We start from the raw sequence: 19,504 nt of genomic DNA, 5'->3' as shown, positions 1-19,504 counted from the left end.
AAAAAACTCCAGCCAGTCTTTCCCAGGCAGGGCTGAGGCCTTGATTATTCAGGTATTCTGTCACTCAAATAAAGCTCTAGCCCCTTTCAGAAAGAAAACAAAAACATAAATAAATAAATAAATGCTTGAAATGACACCCCTGCTGAACAAGGAATCTTGGTAGAGAAAATAGCTTCACAGGAAGCCTGTTAGGAGCAGCTGGCCAGCCCTAGGTGCTGGTTTGAGGGTCAGGGGAAAAGGTAAGTTCAGAAATAGTTAAGACAAAGATTTTTCTTTCCTTTGTCCTTATGGCCTCTGTTTGCCAGCCCAAGATTGGGTTATAGGACTCTTTTTTGGTGTTACTCTGACCATCCCTTGGTCTCCCTTTCCATGGGTGGGCCAGAAATCCTACCCTCTCCCAAGAATTCCAGGTTGAAAGTTGCTTCTTTTCGGAGCTCACACCAGGTATTGTCTCCAAGTCGTCATCTTGGCTCCACCCAATATCATCTTTTTTAATTGTAGACTAGTACTCCACTGATAATATGTCCCATAATTTCTTTATCCAGTCATCTGCTAATGGGTATTTGTCTATTGTGAAAAGTGTAGCTATGAACTAGAGCTGCACAATATACCTATTTAAAATAAGTTCTCCCTTTACCCCATCCGTACCCCACATAGAAAGAGAGAAAGAGAGAGAAGTGGCTAAAGAAATCATAATACAGAAGCTTCCTTCAAAACACTAGGGATAAGGCTCAAACCTAGGACATATACATGGCAAAGCAGTGCACTGTCTAGGTGAGCTATTTTACTGCCCATCTGTTTCCTTTAAAAAAGAATGCTAAGGGCTAGCAAGTTAGCTCACCTGTGAGGGCACCTGCTTTGCCATGTACATCAAACAGGTTTGAGCCTGGACCCTGCTACACTGGGGAAGCTTTAGTCCTATGGTGCCTTTTTACTGAAAACAGCATGATAAATAGCATTAATTGTAAAATCCATAATTATAAAGATAGTTTTTACTTTGAATTGCTTCCACATCAACACATTAATTTCCTTTTTTGCCTGCCAGTCCTTTTTCCCTCCATGTCACATTCTCTTCTCAAATCCTTTTGCTTCCTCATATCCCTCTCAGCCCTGACCTTTTGCTCTCCTTAGACAATCTCAATTTGCTGGTTTGCTTAGTTGTTTTCCCTGCTGCCCCCCCCCAACACTCTTCTTATGTGTTTTCCTGATATTGTTTATCATTCACTGCATCAAAAAGTAGCTCAGCTGTCCTGACATATAATTCAGCACTAATTCCCTCTGCCTGGCAGAAACCACAGAATTCAGCTAGGCCACAGCATCCAAAGATGGGATCCAGGACAACATCCACATCATTCGCTTGCCAGCATGCAGCCATCCTGTGCACCAGCCTTGTTTTTCATTTTACTACCAGGAGCATGCTGCCATTTTGTCTTTTGTGTGCTGAGGATGCTCCTGCTGGCAGATTTTGGTGTCAAGACTCCTACTTTACAGAATTAATCAAGAAGATTCCCAGAGTTAAATTCACACATATTTTCCACTTAGTCTTCAACAAGGTAGTTTAAACTGGAGTTAGAACTCTAAAGTAGAAGGAAGCATAGGCATCAGTACTAAGGGCAACTAAACTGAAAAAGATTAACAGAGCTACATAAAATAGAGATTTAATTTGACTCCAAGCGCTCGAACACTTGCAGAGCACCAAGAAGTTTGCAGGATGCTGAAACTAATGAGATGAGTGTGAGGGGTATTTGCCATAAAGAGCAGAAAGTAAATCAGTTAAAGTGGGCTTATTGAGTCCACACCAGAAGTGTATACTTAGGAGAGATGCAGAATGAAGTGATTACACTATAGGTAGGAGCATTCAGGAATACCACTTGCAAAAAGGAACCTCAAAACTGGGTTCTAAAGGTTCAGATAAATCAGACGATACAATAAAAGTCCCCCCAAACAAAGAGATAAGAAGTATTACGAGAGTTTGAACAAGACTATTATAGTCACCTCAGCAAGGCTTCATAGTATGTCAAGGGCAGTAGGAATGGAGCAGAAAAGAAAGAATTGAGGGGCGGGGATAGATAGCATAATGACAGGGATAGATAGCATAATGATTAGTCAAATAGACTCTCATGGCTGAGGCTCCAAAGTCCCAAGTTTAATCCCCTGCACCATCATAAACCAGAGCTGAGTAGTGCTCTGGTAGAAAAAAAACAAAAATTAAAGGGGGGGGGGGTGCCCGAAGGTAGTGCACCAAGTTAAAAGCACATAGTATGAAGCACAAGGACCTGTGCAAGGATCCTGGTTCAAGCCTCTGACTCCCCAACTGCAGGGGGTCACTTTACAAGCAGTGAAGTAGATCTGCAGGTGTCTTTCAAATCCCTTCTCTATCTCCCTCTCCTTTCTCAATTTCTCTCTGTCCTATTCAAAAGAAAAAGAAAAGAAGTTGAAAAAATGGCCATTATATGTATTTTTTTAATTGGGGGGATAAATGGTTTTTTACAGTCAGCAGTAAATACAGTTATTGGTACATATGTAAATTTTCTCAGTTTTCTGCAAAACACTATCCTGCCTCCTAGGTTCTCCTCCACCATTGTGCATCAAGACCTGAAAGCACTCCCCACCCCCAGAGTCCTTGACTTTGGTGCAAGTCCAAGTACTGCTTTATGTTCCCCTTCTGTTCTTATTTCTCAATTTCTTTTTTTTTTTAATATTTATTTTATTTATTTATTCCCTTTTGTTGCCCTTGTTGTTTTATTGTTGTAGTTATTATTGTTGTTGTCATTGTTAGATAGGACAGAGAGAAATGGAGAGAGGAGGGGAAGACAGAGAGGAGGAGAAAAAGATAGACACCTGCAGACCTGCTTCACCGCCTGTGAAGCGACTCCCCTGCAGGTGGGGAGCCGGGGTTCGAACCGGGATCCTTATGCCGGTCCTTGTGCTTTGCGCCACCTGTGCTTAACCCGCTGTGCTACAGCCCTACTCCCCTTATTTCTCAATTTCTATCTGTGAGTGAGATTATCCCATATTCATCCTTCTCTTTCTGGTTTATTTCATTTAGCATGATTCCTTCAAGCTCTACCTAAGATGATGTAAGGAAGGTAAATTCATCATTTTAATAGTTGAGTTGTATTCTATTATGCATATATACCACAACTTTCTCAGCCACTCATTTCCACTCATTTCCTAGGTTTTGGCTATTACAGGCTGTGCTGTTATGAACATAAGCATATACAAATCTCTTTGAATGGGTGTGTTGGGTTCCTTAGGATATATTCCCAGAAGAGGAATTGCAGGGTCATAGAGTAGGTCCATTTCTAGCGTTCTAGAGTTCTCCAGACTGCTCTCCAATTTACATTCCCACAAGCAGTGCAGGAGGGTTCCTTTGCCCCCAAAACTTCCCCAGCGTTTGTTGTTGCTATCATTTCTGATGTATGACATTCTCACAGGAGTGAAGTGGTATCTCATTATTGTCTTTATTTGCATTTTTCTGACAATCAATGTCTTGAAGCATTTATTTTCATATGTTTGGCCTTTTGGATCTCTTCTATGGTGAATATTATGTTCATATCCTCTCCTTATTTTTGAATGGGTTCATATTTTTGTTGTTGTTGCTGAGTTTGTTGAACTCTTTATTTTGTTATTAGCCTTCTGTTTGATGTATAGCATGTAAAGATCCTCTCCCACTCTACAGGGAGTTTCTTTGTTTGGGTGGTGGTTTCTTTTGCTATGTAGAAGCTTTTTAATTTTATGTTGCCCCATTAATTTATCTTTGTTTTAGTCTTCCTTGTAACTGGATTTATATCATTGAAGATGCTTTTAAAATTTAGATGGACAAGAGTTTTGCCAATATTTTCCTCTAAGTATTTGGTATTTCTGGTCTAGCATTCAAGTCCTTGATCCTTGGAATTTACTTTTATATGTGGTGTAATGTAATGGTTCAGTTTCATTCTTCTGCACATTTCAACCCAATTTCCCCAACACTATTTATTGAAGAGATTCTCCATTGCCATTTAATAATTTGGGCCCCCAAATTATTGTCAAAAATTGGATCTTCGTAGCTGTGGTGGCTTATTTCTGGGCTCTCAATTCTACTCTATTTGTCAGTGTGTCTATTTTTTGTTCCAGTACCAGGAAATTTTTATTACAATGGCCCTAGAATATAGTTTGAGATCTGGACCTTTCTTACACAGACATTCTTTAAGTACATTTACTAAAGGAAGCGAGGAACAGGGGAAAGAATGGAATTTTTTTTGTTACTTTCTTTTGCCATTAAGTGTAAGTAATAGACATGTTTACATCTCCATCCGAAGTCTGATAAGAATTCAAAAGTACCTTTTGCCTGACTTTAGAGATTATATAGGGTTGTCATAAAAATTATGATGTGTTTTTCGATGCAAAAATGCATCATGACTTTTCCAACAAGCCAATATTTATAATCTTTCCATTTACAGAGATGAAAATGTACCCAAGACATTAAAAGATGACAGTAATGAAAATGTAAGCTTACTAATTCCCTACCCACAGAGGAAAATTTAATAATGACATATTTTTAAAACTTCCTATCAGAACATCTCAGTATTTTCGAAATAAGAAATACATTCGAATGTTGTATGTATTGACTTGATCTAATTGGCTGTTACTTTTGTCATTATTTTCCTCTTATTTCTATTCCAATATAAACTTGACCCAGAGATTAGGACATTATTCACCCAGTATACCACAGGTCTTGTACATGAGGCCATGGGTTTAAGCACCGAGGACCACTACAGATGGTGCTAGAGAAGTTCCTTGGATGATGCAGTGCTTTGGTGTCTCCCTCATCCCTTCTCACTTTCTTTCAGGCCCATCTGGGGTAGGGAGACGTGTCTACATTGTCATGTGTGTCTTGGGGAAACTTCACTGTTGTAGTGTTTTTCCCTCTGTGCATGTGCTTTTATCTTTTTCTATCTGGAAAAGAAAGTCATCCCAGACTGGTGAAACCCAAATAATAACAAAAATCAGAAAGCAATACAGAGAGAGAGAGATAAAGAAACTGGGTAAGGAGACCACCCAGCAGTACTACACATGTGTTGGGGGGCCGTGGATTGATTCCCCAGTGCCACATAAAAAGTAAAATAAATGGGGGTCATGGCGCAAAGCGTAAGGATCCCAGTTTGATCCCCCAGTTCCCCACCTGCAGGTGTCTTTCCTCCTCTCTGTTTTCCCCCCCTCACAGTTTCTCTCTGTCCTATCCAACAACAACAACAGCTATAACAACAATAACAATAATAAGGGCAACAAGATGGGAAAAAAAATGGCCTCCAGGAGCAGTGGATTCGTGAGCCCCAGCAATAACCCTGGAGGCAAAAAACAGAATGAAATAAAATAAACTTGCAAAAATAACTCTAGAATAAGGTCCTATTTTTGAGTTATCAGTTGTTGTGACTCATTATGTTAGCCTAAACAATCATCACTTACTAGGCTTTGATTCAGCCATAGAATGAATGGTAGCTCTAACATACTGAAAGCTTCCCATGTCCCAGACATCACATTTAAAGCCCCTTACAGAAACACAGTGGTTGAGTACTAGCACTAGACCCATTATATAAGTGAAAAGGTAAATATTGCATTTATTTATTCGTTGCCACCAGGATTATCGCTGGGGCTTGGTTCCAGTACTGAGAATGCACCAACCCAGTGGATTTTTTTTATTTTTATTTTTTTACTTTTTTAGAAATTAAGAGCAGAGGGGGATATAAAGAAGGAGAGAGAAAGATAGACACCTGCAGAACTGTTTCACTATTTGTGAAGCTTCCCCCCTGAAGGTGGGGACGAGGGGATCAAGCCCAGATCCTTGTGCATGGTAATGTGTGTACTCAACCAATGCACTGCTACTCGGTCACGTAAGCTAAGGTTTTATAAAACTGAAAATCAGGAGTGGGAAATAGCTCACCCAATAGAACACAGACCTTGCTGGGCTTGAGGCCCTGGGCTCCCTAGCACCACATGGGAGGGCCATGGATAGCACCAAGGAGTTCCATGAATAGTAGAGCAGTACTGTCTCTCATCTCTCTCTCTCACTGGTTTTCACTCTCTCCTCCCCACTCTCTCCCTACAATTAAAAAAAAAAAGTGTTCCAGGAAGGCTGTTTAAGGGTATTGTGCATTGATAAGATGCTGGATTTACAAAATAAAATCAAATAGAAGACAGTGTTTTACTGTAGCAGTATGCACTTAATAAGATATAAGGTCTGGACTGGAAGCCACATGCATTGACTCCTAAACTTATACAGTGCTACAAAATCTTCTTGTTCAACATCTGGTCATAACATCTCTTGATAACAAGTTCACTCTGATTATCCAGTGACCAGCAAAATAGTATTTATGGGGGCTTCCTGGTTTATTTTAAGGAAAACCAATAGTTGCTTTAAAGCCATAGCAGTACTTACCATATCCTTACTATAGAGTCCTCATTATATCCATACTTTCCTTGTTATTACTCACCTAAGCCCCTGACAGACTCATAGAAACTGAATTTTCTACAAATGCCGTTAGGTAGTTTATCCAAGGCTTCATGGCTATTAAGTGGCAGATCCAATTCTAAAATGAAGACCTATAGAACACCAGATGACAGATCTAACTGCCATGATAGATCACTACATGCTATTCTATGTCCTTTTATGAAAAAGAAAAAAACTCCATATTTAAAAATTATCTTAATATTATGATTGAGATTTTCAGTGATCTAGTTTTAAAAATATTCATAAAACCCAGAGGGATTTTTAAAAAAATGTTTAATATGTATTTATTTATTCCCTTTTGTTGCCCTTGTTGTTTTACTGTTATAGTTATTATTGTTGTCGTTGTTGGATAGGGCAGAGAGAAATGGAGAGAGGAGGGGAAGACAGAGAGGGGGAGAGAAAGATAGAAACCTGCAGACCTGCTTCACCGCTTGTGAAGCGACTCCCCTGCAGGTGGGGAGCTGGGGGCTCGAACCAGGATACTTACACGTCGGTCCTTGCGCTTTGTGCGACGTGTGCTTAACCCACTGCATTACCACCCAACTCCCTTTTTTTAAATTTTTAAATTATCTTTATTTATTTATTTGGTAGAGACAGCTAGAAATCAAGAGGGAAGGAGGTGAGAGACACCTACCACACTGCTTCACCATTCGTGAAGCTTTCCCCCTGCAGGTGGGGGCCGAGGGCTCTAACCCAGGTCCTTGTGCACTGTAACATGTGCACTCAACCAAGTAAGCCACCACCCAACCCCGGGGTTTGATTTTTTTTTTAACCACATTATCTTGGGTTGATTCTATTCTGGCCTACTCATTGTTGTTTTGGAAAACATCCTTTCCAGAAACCTGCTTACTCCTAGCTTGCATTCATCCCTCATCCCACACACACCAACCCCACCATCCCACCTTCAAAAAGGAGGCAGAAAAACAGCACACCCAGGCCCCATTTTTCTTGCTTGATCATCCAGAGCATGTAAATTACAGTGAAATATGGCCTGAGTCAGCTCCTTGCAGGACAGAAATCAGTAACCATTGATATTGCTAAGCAACACCACAGAGGAGCAAGGCTGCAAATTAGGTGACAAAATTATAAGAAGTCAGAATATCTGGGGACTCACTTGGGCATTTCATTATGAGCCATCTGGATGATCCACAGTAATGACCACACATTACTGTTCACTGTTCAAGGATGATAATTCCCATATAATTATATGACACCTCCTTCTGTGATATCCAACTTACCTTTCAGAAAACCTTCCACTGTAATCTCCATAACCTAGATAGTTCCCTGCAAAATAATTGAACGCAGTTACACCTAAGAAAAATTTTCATTTTCCCCCCAGAAAGGAAGAAAGAAAGAAAGAAAGAAAGAAAGGTAGAAAGAAAGAAGGAAAGAAAGAAAGAAAGAAAGAAAGAAAGAAAGAAAGAAAGAAAGAAAGAAAGAGGATTGTCTTGGCTTGTGTGATGGCAGAACTGACTGGACAAAAGATATATATATGTGTGTAAAGCAGGGAATTAGTCATGGGATCATCACCACAGCTCACTTGGCCTAATTTGAGCTTCCCCTTGTCAATCTCAAAGGAATCTGAGGTGATAAATCTCAGGCATAGATGAAGACTGCAATATCTACACCAGACAAAAAAAAAAAAAAAATGAAAGCTTTATTGTGTGAGGAAGTCATATTTTATGTTATTTTATTTCAGTCATCACCAGGGCTTCACTTATCTAGGCTGACTTTTTTTAGAGAAAGAAAGGGGAAGAGAGAGGGAAAGAACCATAGCACCAAAGTTTCCTCCAGTGCAGTGGAGGTCAGACTCAAACCCACATTGTGTACATGGCAAGGCAGGTACACTATCCAGGTGAGCTATTTTGCCAGTCTAAGAAATTTTATTTTAAACCAAGGGTTACAACTTGATGCACCAATAATAGTCCTGAGTGGTTAAAATATCCCTTCTCATATGAGTAAGAAGTGAGGATTTTTGTTTGTTTCCTTGCTTAACCTCAACTTCTTAAAGTGTTTTGTGGGTTTGAAGTTAGTTGCCAATATTTGAAATTTAAGAGTTTTTTTAATATAAAAATCCTCATGTCTGGCTTTACTGAAATAGTCAAAATTCTATTTGTATTGTGCCTGCAAGAGAGCAAGGGAAACAAAAATGGCAGAATAACAAGCCACTGAGCCTAAATTTGCAGGAAGCTTGAGAGGGGAGCTATGAGCACTTCATGAAGGACATAATATTAGATGAGATATATATACATATATTTCTACTAGGCTGCCACATGCTAATGTTCATGAATCCTACCTGAAACTCAGTTGCTAACAAAGGATTTCCTCAAGTCCAGTCCTTTATCTTCACTTGCAGAATCCTTACCTTACTCCAAAAGCCTGAGAGATTTTATTCTTATATCAAAAAAAAAAAAAAAAGTACTCATTAGTGTAGATTTAGCCAATGTGGGGAAAAAAACAAACAAAAAAAACTCTGCAGGAGAAAATTACCTCTGTCAATACCTTGAGTATGACATATGTTAACACATGTTGGGTACAGCTCTCCCCAGTCAGATTTCTTCACAGTGAAGACCCTCAGAGGGAAGCTTAACATACAAACCTCAGACCCCCACACAATGTGAAGCAAGGCTTCTGTGGTGAATCAGTGCTTTGAAAGCTTTTTTTGAGTGAGATTTTTTTAATGTGGAGGTTAAAATATTCCTTTTTTTCTGACATGAGTAAGAAGTGAGGACTTGTTTTCCTCACTTAACCTCTATCTCAGAAAGTTCTTTTAAGTTAGAAAAATCACTTGGATGAATGTTTGATAAAATGAATAATGGTCATAGAAAACCTTTTAATGGAAAGAAAGCAATTAATTTTGATGACCCGCGCAGCCTGTTTTGAGATGAAAGCTGATAGGAAACTGTAAATTGGGCTGCAGTAGAAGATAACTTTTAACTCAAAAGTTATGTTTATTTTGACAAAAAAAAAAATTCTTCACTTGAAGAGACAAAAGAAAAAATGATTAACCGAATACCTTGAGAGAAATTTAAATAGTGAATAGGTCTCTGCTCTGATAAATATTGTGTTTGTAAGAACAGGATAGAAAATTGCGAATACTCAGCTCTCATACCCCCATTCACAAAACTTCAAAACAGACACTTTTGCCCAATAACAAAAATAAATTCACAAATTAAAAGAAACTCCTAATGCTATAATGTTAATAATATAAAGCATGGTTCTGGAAGTGATCCAGACCTTCTTACCATACTGAAAGTTCCTCTTTTGGCAGTCTTTGTTTTTAAGGAAAGAAGTCTAGGGATTTTGTTGACATGCATATATTGAGTCTGGATATTGAATTGGCACCCAACCCCCAGAGATAATTAGAATTTCAATAAGAATTGACTAGTTTATGCTGGACTGAGTTCGATTTTTTTTTTTTTTAACTGGAGTACTGCTCAGCCCTGGCTTCTAGTGGTGGGGATGGGGGTGGGGAGCTATGGGAGGAGGGGTGGGGTTGAACCTGAGACTTTGGAGCCTCAGGCCTGAGGGTCTCTCTGCATAACCATTATGCTATCTACCCCCACCTGAGTTCCATTTCTATGGCAAACCTTTAATAAATGGGAAGAGAGGAACCAATTAAGAGAATCTGTGCAACCTCAGTGCAAGAAATTTGTAGACGTGTTTTTCTGATCCATCAAAAACTCTCCTGAGAATGGGTTGTTTTTTGGTTGTTGTTTTTTTTTTTTTCCCTTCTCATTTGGCAGAAGAGATTGAGATTCAGAGAAGATCACCCAGTTAATAAGTAGCAAGAGTCAAGCTTTGTGTTAACTGTTTTGTGTGTCTCATATTTCTTTTTGTTTGTTGTTTTGTTTTGGAGACAGATATGTTTTTCACTTACTTTTTTTTAAATTTTTCATGTCTACCTCATATTTCAACTTTGATAGTGATGTTTTTGTGGTATCAACAATCCTTGGCCATCAAACAGTGCTTTCCTTCTTTTTTTTAACTTAATTTTTTGTTAGTGATTTCACAGGGGAGGGTGGTAGATAGCATGATGGTTATGTAAATAGACTCTCATGTCCGAGACTCTAAAGTCCTGGGTTCAATACCCTGTACCACCATAAGCCAGAGCTGAGCTGAGCTGAGCAGTGCTCTGGTAAAAAAAAAAAAAAAAAAAAAAAAAAAATTTAAAGTTTAAAAAAAAGGGAGAGAGAAGAATGATTTAACAGTGTTTTGTAAAATTCTAAAATTTCAGATGTATAAATTCACACTCATGGGAACAACTGGTTGAGTACATATGTATACAAGAACCTGGGTTTCAGCTCCTGTTCCTCACCTGCAAAGAAGCTTCACAAGCCATGAAGTAGGTCTGGAGATGTTTATCTTTCTCTCCACTTCCTCTCTCAATTTCTCTCTGTCCTAACAAGTAAAATATAAAGAAAAGAAAAAAAAAAAGGAAAAGGGTTTCTTGGAGTCGTGGATTTGTAATGTCAACACCAAGCACCAGTAATAACCCTGGTGGCAATAATAATAAAAAAAAATGAATGAATGAATGAAATGAAGGAAAGAAGGAAGGAAGGAAAGAAGGAAGGCAGGAAGGAAGGAAGGAAGGAAGGAAGGAAGGAAGGAAGGAAGGAAGGAAGGAAAAAAGATTCACACCCATGCATTATGTTCAAAGTCTCCACTAATGTCCTGTCACTCCCAACACACAGCACGCACACACACACACACACACACACACACACACACACACACACACACCAGCCATCTCATAGTGTCTGAGAAATAATTTGGCTACCTTTTTAATTTTTTCAAAGTTTACTTGGTTTGAACAGATTACTATTATGGAAGATATATTCAATGGTATACTATTTGCAATAAAAAAAGAGAGATTGTACTGTTTAGGATAAAAATGGGTGGAACTGGAGGTGAAATAAGTAAAGAAGAGAAAGACAACTACTGGCTGGTTTCACTCAGATGTGGAATATAGATGACTAAACCAAATAAATTTACCTTACTACACTCAGAAAGTCCAGGGAAGTTCAGCGATTCAAAGAATTTACACTTGCTACTTTAGGAAGCCCTGTGTTTCTATACTTTATTTAAGAACTGTGAGAAAAGCATGTGATACACATTGAGGATTCTTTGTGGGGGAGTGTAAAAATGAAAAGGTAGGGTCTCTGCCTCCAACATTTACACAGTCTAGAGAGACAGGCTCTTGTGCAAATATTAAAAGGTAAATTCCAGTGGTCCAGGACAGTGGATGAAGCATTGGTCCCTCAAGCAGGAGGTCCTGAGTTCAATCCCCAGCAGCACATGTACTGGAGTGATGTCTGGTTCTTTCTCTTTCTCTCTCTCTCCTCTTATCTTTCTCGTTAATAAATAAATAAAATATTTTTTAAAAGGGGGATTCCAATCTCCAACACTGGTGGTCAGATGACTGAAGGACCTGTTTTTCACATCCTTCTCACACGACTGAGGTCAGTGTTTTTGAAGTTCCTTGTACATCTGAAAGTAGAAGAGCAGGTCTGATGGAAAGATAGCTTTTAAAAAAAAATCATTTTTTTATTGAATAGAGACAGAGAGAAATAGAGTGGAGAGAGACAGAGAAAGAGGTTTAACTTCTGTAATTGCTTCTTTGCTGGAAATAGACATTGGCAGGTCGATCCATACTCAGTCTGTTTTTTGTTTGTTTGTTTGTTTTGTTTTTTATAAAAAGGAAACACTGACAAAAACCATAGGATAAGAGGGGTACAACTCCATACAATTCCCACCACCAGAATTCCGTATCCCATTCCCTCCCTTGATAGCTTTCCTATTCTTTAACCCTATGGGAGCATGGACCCAAGGTCATTGTGGGATGCAGAAGGTGGAAGGTCTGGCTTCTGTAATTGCTTCCCCACTGAATATGGGTGTTGACAGGTCGATGCATACTCCTAGCCTGCCTCTGTCTTTCCCTAGTGGGGTGGGGTTCTGGGGAATCAGAGCTCCAGAACACATTGGTGGGTTTGTCTGTCCAGGGAAGTCTGGTAGGCATCATTGCTAGAATCTGGAACCTGGTGGCTGAAAAGAGAAATAACATATAAAGCCAAAAAAGTTGTTGACTAATGATGAACCTAAAGGCTGGAGTAGTGCAGATGAAGAGTTGGTGGGGGGGGGGAGGTCCTCCCTTTTGTAGATAGCTAGTAGGCATATTTTAGTTATATTTCAAAGGTCCTGTGGCTATACTAGTTTTTTTTTTTTCCCCTGAGCCTGAAATCTGATATGCAGGTGGATTCAAGTTATTGTCTAGGGAGATGATGTCATGGCTGGAAAAAGGACCAGAAAGAAAGGAAGAAGAGTAGCTCCCAAATATGGGAATAGTTTATCAATTTGATTTCATCTGGGGCCTATATTCAGTTTAGGAGCCTATGTGACCTCTGCATCCCTGTAGGTCTGAATTCACATTCTGTGGTCATGAATAGGAACATTCCAAGCTGCCCCAATGTCAGGACCCATCTTCCTTAGGTGGAGCATAAAGTATGTTGTCCAGCCTCCCTTTGGAGGATGGAACATTCTCTACCGTTGTTGATCCAAGTTGAGGGCAAGGTCCTATGGGGGCCCACAAAGGGGTCTATTTTGTTGTTCCTTATAGAGATGACTGGTAACAATGGAGAGAGGGATTTATTTGAGGTCTAGGCCCATCATGTCTGTTTGGGAATCTCAGGATACCACGAACAGGGCCCCAAACTGAGCTTGTTTCTATACCGGCCTATTTCTATCTTTGCCTAGTGAGGCAGGTCTCTGGAGAGGTGGGGTTCCAGGAAACATTGGTGAGATCATCTGCCCAGGGAAGTCAGGTTGGCATATGGTAGCATCTGCAACTTGGTGGCTGAAGATAATGATTTTTTTTTTGTTACTATTTCTGTTTGGGGATTTTTTTTTTCTGGGAGAAAAATGATAACAACTCCACATACCTCAAAAGTAGAACTAAGATAGTGTTGAAATAAGAAATCTGTGTTTATGTTCTTCTTAAGAAAGGAGAAGTTTAGGAACCCAAAATGCTGGTTCTTATTTATAGACTCTTTGAAACTAGAGATCAAACTATTCCCTGATTTGTCACTTAGATACCTTAGAGGCAGACAATGACATTGCTAGAAAAGTTTGCAAGAAAATGGATGGAGAATTGATGAAAGTCTTTGGCCCCAGCTATCTAAGAAGCATGAAGCAAGTGTGGCCATCAAGATAAACAAGCTGCATTCAAGACTGGCCTACAAGCTTTGCTCTTCTTCTCTTTCTCCTTCTTATTCCTTCTTTCTCCTTTCTCCTTTCTTCATTCTTCATTCTTCTTTCTTCTTTCTTCTTCCTTCTTCTTTTGCCTCCAGGCTTATCTCTGGGACTTGGTGCCTGTGCTAAGAATCCACTGTTCCTGGCAGCCATTTTTTCCATTTTATTGGCTAGAACAGAGAAATTGAGAAGGGTGGGAGATAGAGAGGGAGAGTGAGAAATAAACACCTATAGACCTACTTCACCACTTGTGAAGTGTCCCCCCCTCCCCCACAGGTAGGGAGTAGGGGCTTGAATCCGGATCCTAGCTCGAGTCCTTGCATGGGTCCTTGCATTTAGTACTATGTACACTTAACAGGTGTGCCACTGCCCAGCGCCTCAGGCTTGTCTCCAACTCTAGCCACTGGGTTCAGAAACTTTTTCTTAGGTTATATAGGCTTCTCAAATATATGTTATAGAGAATATAGTAGTATCTTCAATGCTACTTCCTTAATCATCCCTCTTCCTATCCTGACTGCTTGTCGCTCTGTTTTCATAGTGGATGTCACTAGATAGTATTCAAACACCCTCACATCCTCCCTCCTACCCCAGCTTGGATTAGGCCCAGTTTGTGTGCTAATTCAGTGATGGTAAGGGGGCTTGGCTATTCTTCTAAGGGAAATGTGCTAACTGGAGGCCATGTTCCCATGAAGGTGAGTTTTCATTGATGCTTCTCAGACCCTCACAGGAAACAATGGCTGAGGCCACTTTCCATAAGGCTGGGTTGTGGAGTGCCTGTGAGATGCTCAAAGTGCTGTGACTTATGTGTGAGTGTTGTGTTAGTCCTGGCTGCTTGTCAAACCCCTCTTTCTGCACCTCCTGAGGTCTACCTCAGGAGAGAGATAGCTGTTTCTTAGAGACACTACCCCTAATTCTCCAGACCACTGACCGGTAGTGAGTATTGTATTCACTGTCTCACCACTCCTTTGCCAGCAGTGTTGAAGACGATATCCTAGCAGTTGTTTCCCTTCACATTCTCTTCTGTCTTTTCTTTAGAAGCCACTTGTGTGGATGTTGTCTCCATCTCCTTCTTCCTCTGTGTGCTTCAGTTATCATGACACCTATTATTACTCAGCTTTTCACTTCTCTTAGTCCTTGTCTCCCACCGTCTTTATCCTTATTTTTGGTATGTTTCAGCCCAGTTCCTGTCCACCTGTCCCATTTATTATCCAGGGAAGGAACTAAGAAACAACCTAGATGTCATCACAACAGCAAGAATGTATAAGCTTTGTCATATATGAATAATTCCAACTGCTACTATAAAAAATTAAGGGATAATTAAATTATATGATTTTATTTATTTATGACTGATTCCACACAAAAAAAGGTAAACAGTAACCCCATCGGTCACCCCAGATGTTTTGCAATTGGGATTGGTACATGTAAGCATGTGCGTACATGCAGAGAAGATACTTCTAAAAAGATATCCATAAAAATGCAAAGTGAAGGATATGTTGTACACCCAACTATGAAAATAGACAGCCACTCATGTTATGTCTCTTGAACAAATAATAGAGAGTGCCAGCCAATTATGACTTTACTTCAGAGAGGGCATAGAGATTATAAAATAATTAGTTGGCTAAAATGTAATTCATCAACTTCCTGCAAGATCACACACACACACATTCACACACACAATGATATATTATGTTTTGTGAAGCCACTATGAACATGTGTTTGACATTTATGAAGGGATTTTCAGCCGAAGAATTCCAGACTTCTGCAATATTATTTATGTTACATGGTACTAGTCTTAAAATACCAGAAAAAAAGTTATATTCCTCTAAAGGCAATTCCTGGAAGTCTTTGTTTGTTTGTTTGTTTTTGGGCTATTTGTTCAAATTCAATTTCTTTTTCTTTCTCTCTGTTTTTATTTTTATTTCTTGGAGTTTATGTATTTCAGGTTTGTTTACCAGAGCACTACTCAGCTCTGGTTTATGGTGATACAAGGGATTGAACCTGGGACTTTTGGAACCTCATGCTTGAGAGTCTTTTTGCATAACCATTATGCTCTCTACCCCTACCCTCAATTTCTGTTTTGATTGAATCACTGTCATCCTTTGTCAAGCTAACAAAATTCACAATAGTCATGGTTTTCCAGAAATATAAAGTGATTTTTCTCCCCTTCCCTCAAAAGTGTAATTTTATATTGGTGTGTTAAAATATGTTCAGATAAAATTTTAGATACATGCTAAAAGTAAATATAGAGAATGTATAACATAAATACATTTTTCCATTGTACTTTAAGCTAGGTCCTTTATCTTACACACAAAACTCATCAATTATTATTTGACTTATATGTGGATTTCTAGTGGTGGCCCATGTTAATGGGCCATGGAAGCTTTCTACAGAATCACAGGAATATCTCTTGAGTCTAATTAATTTCTTAAAGCTTGTTAAGAAAGTGTTATGACCAGGAGAAAAATATTTTTAACTTCTTCACAATGTTACTTAAAACAATCTGGAATTTTCAGATGAGCCAGAAAAAAAGTTTCTATTTTAGAACTGAATTCGAAAAGCAGAAATGGTGTATCCTCACCTCTCCTCTCCCCCAACCCAAACTGCCACTCTCACCAGCTGAGTCTGAACAGCTCATTTTCTGCCAGTGGTTTCCATTTCAGCCAAGTTGGTTAGGTGATCTGCACACAGAGAAGGGCTGCTGGATACCCCATCTCCTGCCAGCAACCCACCAACAGACCATGCATTGGTCTCAGAGGGCTTCTGCATTGTCACTTGTCTGAACCAGGTGGTCTTTCCTAGGAATACACCTCCCAGAGCACTCTGGCCCATTTGAAGCTCTTCCTAGCATGCTGCAGCCATGGTATGCAGCATTTCTGTCAAATCTGAGATATGAAATGAAAAAGGGCTAGGGCTTGTTTTTTGTTTTTGTTTTTTCTTTTTCGTTTTGGCATTTCCCAAATAACATTTCTTAAGCTCTAAGAAGTGGTTCTGTTAGAGAACTGTGGAATGAACTTGGGCCTGGGGCTAGGAAAGGGGTGGGGCTCGTGGGGGGAGGGCAGGCTGCAGTTCCATAGCAAGGCATCCCAGTGTGTAAACCTCACTAGGCCTGGACTTTGTCCTTGTCCAGCCCTTTCTCTTAAGTGTCACCTCTATAAGCAATATAGAGCTAGGCTAGACCTAGTGTGATGTTATCTTTGTGAAGTATTGTATTTCTTAGGGTGTTAAAATAACTGTGTCCTATTCTGTAATGCAGGCCACATCTTACCCCCCAGTGGAGTAATATATTTTAAGTGATTTCTGAAAATGGGCCGTGAAAGCTGTCTGCCACATGGCCCATGTTTGCACATCTCTATATAGTTAACGATTGCGGAATTTGACAGTATAACTCTGAATCTGATTAATTAAGAATGTGTAAAAACAAAGTTCTTGCATTACAGCTCGTTCCTTATCTTTGTGTCTTTTACTGTGATGTTGTAGAACTTGGATCATATGGAAAACTAAAATATTATGACACAATGACTGAAGAAGGTAAGAATGATTTTAGAATTGTATGCATTGGCTTTTTTTCATTTATGATGTCGCTTGCCCACTTTCTTTTTTTCCTATCTTTTTTTTTATCTTCTTCTTTGCATGACTTCAGTGCCATTGTGTGATTTATTATCCTTTCTGCATTTTTGTCTAGTTTTTTGCCATCGTGTTTATTTTGACCTGGAGACGTGCAATACCATGGGTAATCATGTTATTCCATTCAAACAATTCTTCATCTCAGTTGTGTAACAAACACAGAGAAATGGTGTCAGCAAAATAAACACAAGCACATACACACTCTGCCAGCATTCTTTCGTCCACATATTCACAACACAAAAACACACCCAGCCAGCAGTCATCTTTTAATACATCCACAAATCCACAAAAAGGGTATATGGTCTAGTGTTATTTTGATATGAACCACCTAAAATCCTAAACCCAAGACTGGCAAGAAATTTGTTTCTGATGATGAGGACAGTAGGTTCATGTCTTCAGCCCCAACAGTCTCTTTTGACTTATCCCATTGACATTTCTCTGAGAGATCAAGGCTACCATTGAAGCCAATGGAACTGTATATGTTGACATTCATACTGTGTGAGGTTGGGCATATTATTGTAACCACTTCCCTTGAGTAAATGAAATCTGGCAGAGACTTATTTTTTAAAATACATGTACTAATGAATTTCAGGCAGTAATGAATTCCTGAGTGCAACTTGCCCTAGTCAGGGTCACAGAACTAAGGGCAATTTGAAAATTGTACATTCAAAAAACAAAATTGTGCATTCTTATAAAGGGAGTTTTCCTCTAGCCCCACACATGTCAGTATCCTTTGGATGATAATAACTTATAAAAACATTTGAGTTTTTAAAAATAATTTTTACAATGAAATTGACTAGAAATCAAAAGGTATCCAAGGAGGAAATAAACAATTTTTAACATTCAGCATGAGAGAAACTCCCAGATGTGTTGCATTTCTTGTTTTAGCTTCCAGTATTCTAAGTTGCCTTAGCTTGCCAAAGATCTTCTAGTTGCTTTGCATGCAAGCAGCAGAACATCTAACAGCCCTTGGTAAGAAGCTCCTTCTCAGCTCCTCCCAACTCTGGCTTGTACATAACACCTGGACCTTTCTTTGCTGCTTTCCTCGTGCTTTGAATTAATCATCATTTTTCTTGAAGTAGTAGACCACAATTAGAACCTTAGATTTGGCCATGTTGTAGCCCAGAGTCCTACCAACAGCTTGGGGAAGTTCAGATCCTTGGGCAGTGAGAGGTCCAAGGACAGAAAGCTACCTATGGACAAAAAAAAGTGTCCTGCCATCACAGGATAAAAAGAGCAACCAGCCCCTAAAAATAGCTGTCATTTTTACTCCATGTCTCAGACCACTCTGTTCTTCATTGCTGATTGGCTTAAGAAGCCAAAGCTTTGAGAATCACCATCTTTATTACTCTGCTCCTCTGGTCTTCCCTCTCTCTAGCTGCCAGCCTTGTTTTCATAGCAGTAGGTGGGTGTGTTAGCCTCCCCCTTACCTGTAAAGAAGCTTCACTTTCTGTTTTTGCTGCATCCTGCCTTTGCCCCCATCCCTGACTTTCCATTGCAGAACAGCATCTGCCTTCTTGTGACCTCATTTGCCCCATTTCTCCTTGACTCTGTTCCTTCCTCTTCCCACATCCATCTGAGGAAATGTTGCTGTCTGAGCACTTTTTTTTTCCTCTCCATATTGGATAATTCAAGATCATATGAACATGCAAAAATGCTATATTCCATCTTATGATACATCTGTTGGTAAAATCTGGCCTTTCCAGAAAGAGAACAAAGTTAAAATAAGGTCTACAGTGATCCAGGGCTGGCCCTTGGCAAAGACTGTGAAATTGTATTTCTGATTCTAATGATTCCCTTTCATCATTTCTTATCTTTCTCTTGATTTTTCCACCCCTTCATCTTCAGCACTTTCTGTCCCATACTGAACTGAAAAGTCATATCCACTACAGTGACAGTTAGGGTTAACTAAGATACCAGTTTTAAAAATATCTTCTATGAAATCATAGTTTATTTGATTTCATGAGGAATTTCTTAGCAACCTGGGGAAAGAAAGCAAAAACTGATTTCATAGTTAAATAATAGAGAATTTCCAAGTCTAGTAGGTTCTTTACTATGGAGCCTTTATTATGGTGATGTGTACTGAAGTACGTAGTCAGTTGAAAGTAGTATGTCCTGTAAAGCTTTTCCTGTAGTCTTTGA

At 39.4% G+C, this 19,504-nt stretch overlaps 1 protein-coding gene across 3 annotated transcripts in view; it reads left to right on the top strand.

The window, feature by feature from the left end:
• The window catches only part of SLC24A2 (solute carrier family 24 member 2), a 365,867-nt gene that overhangs the window by 240,361 nt on the left and 106,002 nt on the right, over positions 1-19,504 (top strand). For 2 of the 3 annotated variants that reach the window (XM_060199630.1, XM_016193634.2), the window contains one exon: positions 17,216-17,266. The exons of the other annotated variant lie outside the window; for it this stretch is intronic. In XM_060199630.1, coding sequence (XP_060055613.1) covers positions 17,216-17,266 — 51 coding nt within the window. The remainder of the gene's footprint in view (positions 1-17,215; positions 17,267-19,504) is intronic. 3 annotated transcript variants of the gene reach the window in all.

This window comes from Erinaceus europaeus, chromosome 10 (genome assembly GCF_950295315.1).
Source record: "Erinaceus europaeus chromosome 10, mEriEur2.1, whole genome shotgun sequence".
Classification (NCBI taxonomy): domain Eukaryota; kingdom Metazoa; phylum Chordata; class Mammalia; order Eulipotyphla; family Erinaceidae; genus Erinaceus; species Erinaceus europaeus.
This window is presented reverse-complemented; position numbering and strand designations above follow the sequence as displayed.